The 2,339-nt window shown below is 72.2% G+C and overlaps 1 protein-coding gene across 1 annotated transcript in view; it reads right to left on the bottom strand.

The window, feature by feature from the left end:
• Positions 1 to 1,276: 1,276 nt before the first annotated feature.
• The window catches only part of ANKRD13D (ankyrin repeat domain 13D), a 4,328-nt gene continuing 3,265 nt past the window's right edge, over positions 1,277 to 2,339 (bottom strand). The window contains exons 6-9 of the mRNA XM_026067640.1: positions 2,248 to 2,335; positions 1,949 to 2,112; positions 1,789 to 1,868; positions 1,277 to 1,514 (exon numbers count right to left, since the gene is read on the bottom strand). Of these exons, the coding sequence (XP_025923425.1) occupies positions 1,277 to 1,514; positions 1,789 to 1,868; positions 1,949 to 2,112; positions 2,248 to 2,335 (570 nt within the window). The remainder of the gene's footprint in view (positions 1,515 to 1,788; positions 1,869 to 1,948; positions 2,113 to 2,247; positions 2,336 to 2,339) is intronic.

Raw genomic sequence — 2,339 nt, forward strand, 5'->3', positions numbered from 1 at the left:
CCACCTCCCCACTGCCTGGGATCTCCAGCATCCCCCTCCCCACTGCCGGATGCCTCCTGCCCCCAGGGCCTGGCATTGCCCTGACCCCCCTCAGGCACAACCCCCCCCCTTCTCCCGGGACCCCCGGCGCGCAGCGGGGGCTGAGCCCCCCCGGCCGGCGTGGGGCAGCCGCAGAGAGACGAGGAGGCACGGCTTGGCTTTGCTCTTTCTTTGCTTTCCCTCCGGCGCTGCCCGTTGCCCTCCTCCGGCCCTCTGCCCCACGGCGGCGTCCTGGCCCCCTGCCCCACGGAGGCCCGACCCAGCCCATGCCGGGGATCTCAGCCCCATGGCACTGCGACGGGGGGGTACCCGGCCAAACACCCCCCCTCCCTGGGCCGGGGCCACCCCAAGGGATATAAATTAAATAAATAAAGCGGGGAAGGGGGGGGGAGAATGGGGGCGTGGGGCCACACTGGGGCGTTCGGAGGAGACGAAACCCCCCTGAGAGCCCACCAGGGCCACCCACTGGCTCCACCCCTTCACCTAGGCTCCTCCCCCTTTACAGGCCCCACCCCTTTCCCCAGGCCCCACCTCCTGCTGCCGTCTCCCCACCCATCGCGTGCCCAGGCACAATCTGCTCCCCCCCCATATATATATATGTACATATATGTGAATATATATGTATATATATCTATACATACATACACACAGAGCTCCCCTGACCCTGCCGCTGCCACCCAGAGATAGGGCCCAGGCATCCCCCAATGTCCAGGTTCAAACGGGTGCCTTTAAATGCGGGGGTGAGGGGGGTAGATGGGTTTCTCCTGCCCCACATGGGGGTAAAATAGAACATCAGAGGGGAGGGAGGTGCCTGGGATAGGGGGGGTCCTCGGGGGGGGGGTCCCCCCAGATGAAGGGTCCCTGGGCTGAGGCATCCAGCCGAGCACAAGGGGATCCCTGGATCAGGGGGTCCCGGGGTAGGAGAATCCCTGGATCAACCCCCCCCACCAATGTGGGGGCTGCACCCGCTTCCGGGGGGGATCCCTGGGACCGGGTGGCCCTTGGCGGGTGGTGCCCATGCAGGGCTGCGCCCAAGGCAGGGCGTGGGACCGTGCCTAGACGGGGGCATCCCCGTGCGAGGCCGTGCCCGGTGCGGGTGTCCGTCCCCGCGCGAGGCCGTGCCCAGCCGGGGTGTCCGTCCCCGCGCGAGGCCGTGCCCCATGGGGGTGTCCATGCCCCACGGGGGTGTCCGTGCCAGGCCGTGCCCTGCGCGGGCGTCCCCGCGCGAGCCCTGGCACTACTTGTCGGTGAGCGAGAGGCGGAGGATGCGCTGCAGCTCCTCGTCCTCCTCGCGCCGGCGCCGCTCGCGCTCCTCCTGCTCCCGCTCGGAGAGCGCCATGGCCAGGCGCAGCTGCTCGGCGAAGCTGCCGTAGCCGGGGGGTGCCGGGGGGCTGCCCCCCGCCTCGGGGGGGCCCGCGGCCCCGGGACCCCCGGCGCTGGGCCCCGCCTGCAGCAGCATGCTCTCCTGCAGGGCCCTGCGGGGGAGAGCGGCATGGGGGCAAGCCCCGCCTTTTTTCGGGATGGCCACGCCCCCTGCCCGTAGGCCACGCCCACACCCTTATTGCCACGCCCCCTGCTAGCCCCACCTCCCGCTGCCCAGGGAACGCCCCCCCCGGGACAGAAAGCCCCTCCCCTTTTGGCCACATCCCAAGCCCACAGGCTCCACCCCTTCTGCCACTCCCCCTGTGGCCCCACCCTGGATGGGCGGGGCTGTGTCAATCCCCGCCCCCCCCAGGGGCAGGCCCTCACCGCTCCAGCTGCAGGTCCTCGTCGTAGGGGGGCGGGTTGGCACCGGGGCGGGTGTTGGTCAGGGCCTCCCAGATGGTGACCTGTGGGCGGGGCATGGGTGAGAGGGGCGGGGCCTATGGGGGGAGGGGAGGGGCGGGGCCGAGGGGGGGGCGGGGCCCACCTGGTCGGTCTCGGTGCCGGCGTCCAGGAGGCTCTGCTGGATGGCGAACTGGAGCAGGTCGTCGTCCTCGTCGCGCAGGGGCTCGCTGCGCCCCGCGCCCAGCACCGTGTAGCCCTGCGGCACCTCGAACACCCCCGGCTCCACCTCGCACGGGAAGGGCCAGCCTGCGGCACCGCCGACCCGCTGGGGCACCGCGCGGCGCCCAGCGCCCCTTGCCCGTGGGCCTCCACGCGCTGACGCCGCGGGGAGCCCTCCCGCCCCCGGATACCCCCCCTCGTCCCCCCTCCCGCCCCTCTCACCTCTGGGGCCGGGCGCCTGGCTGCCGGGGGGCTCGGCGGGGGGCTCGGCGGGGGCACACACCCGCACCGAGCCCAGCGGCTGGTCGCACCCG

Source organism: Apteryx rowi, unplaced genomic scaffold, assembly GCF_003343035.1.
Source record: "Apteryx rowi isolate R43461 unplaced genomic scaffold, aptRow1 scaffold_1046, whole genome shotgun sequence".
Taxonomy (NCBI): domain Eukaryota; kingdom Metazoa; phylum Chordata; class Aves; order Apterygiformes; family Apterygidae; genus Apteryx; species Apteryx rowi.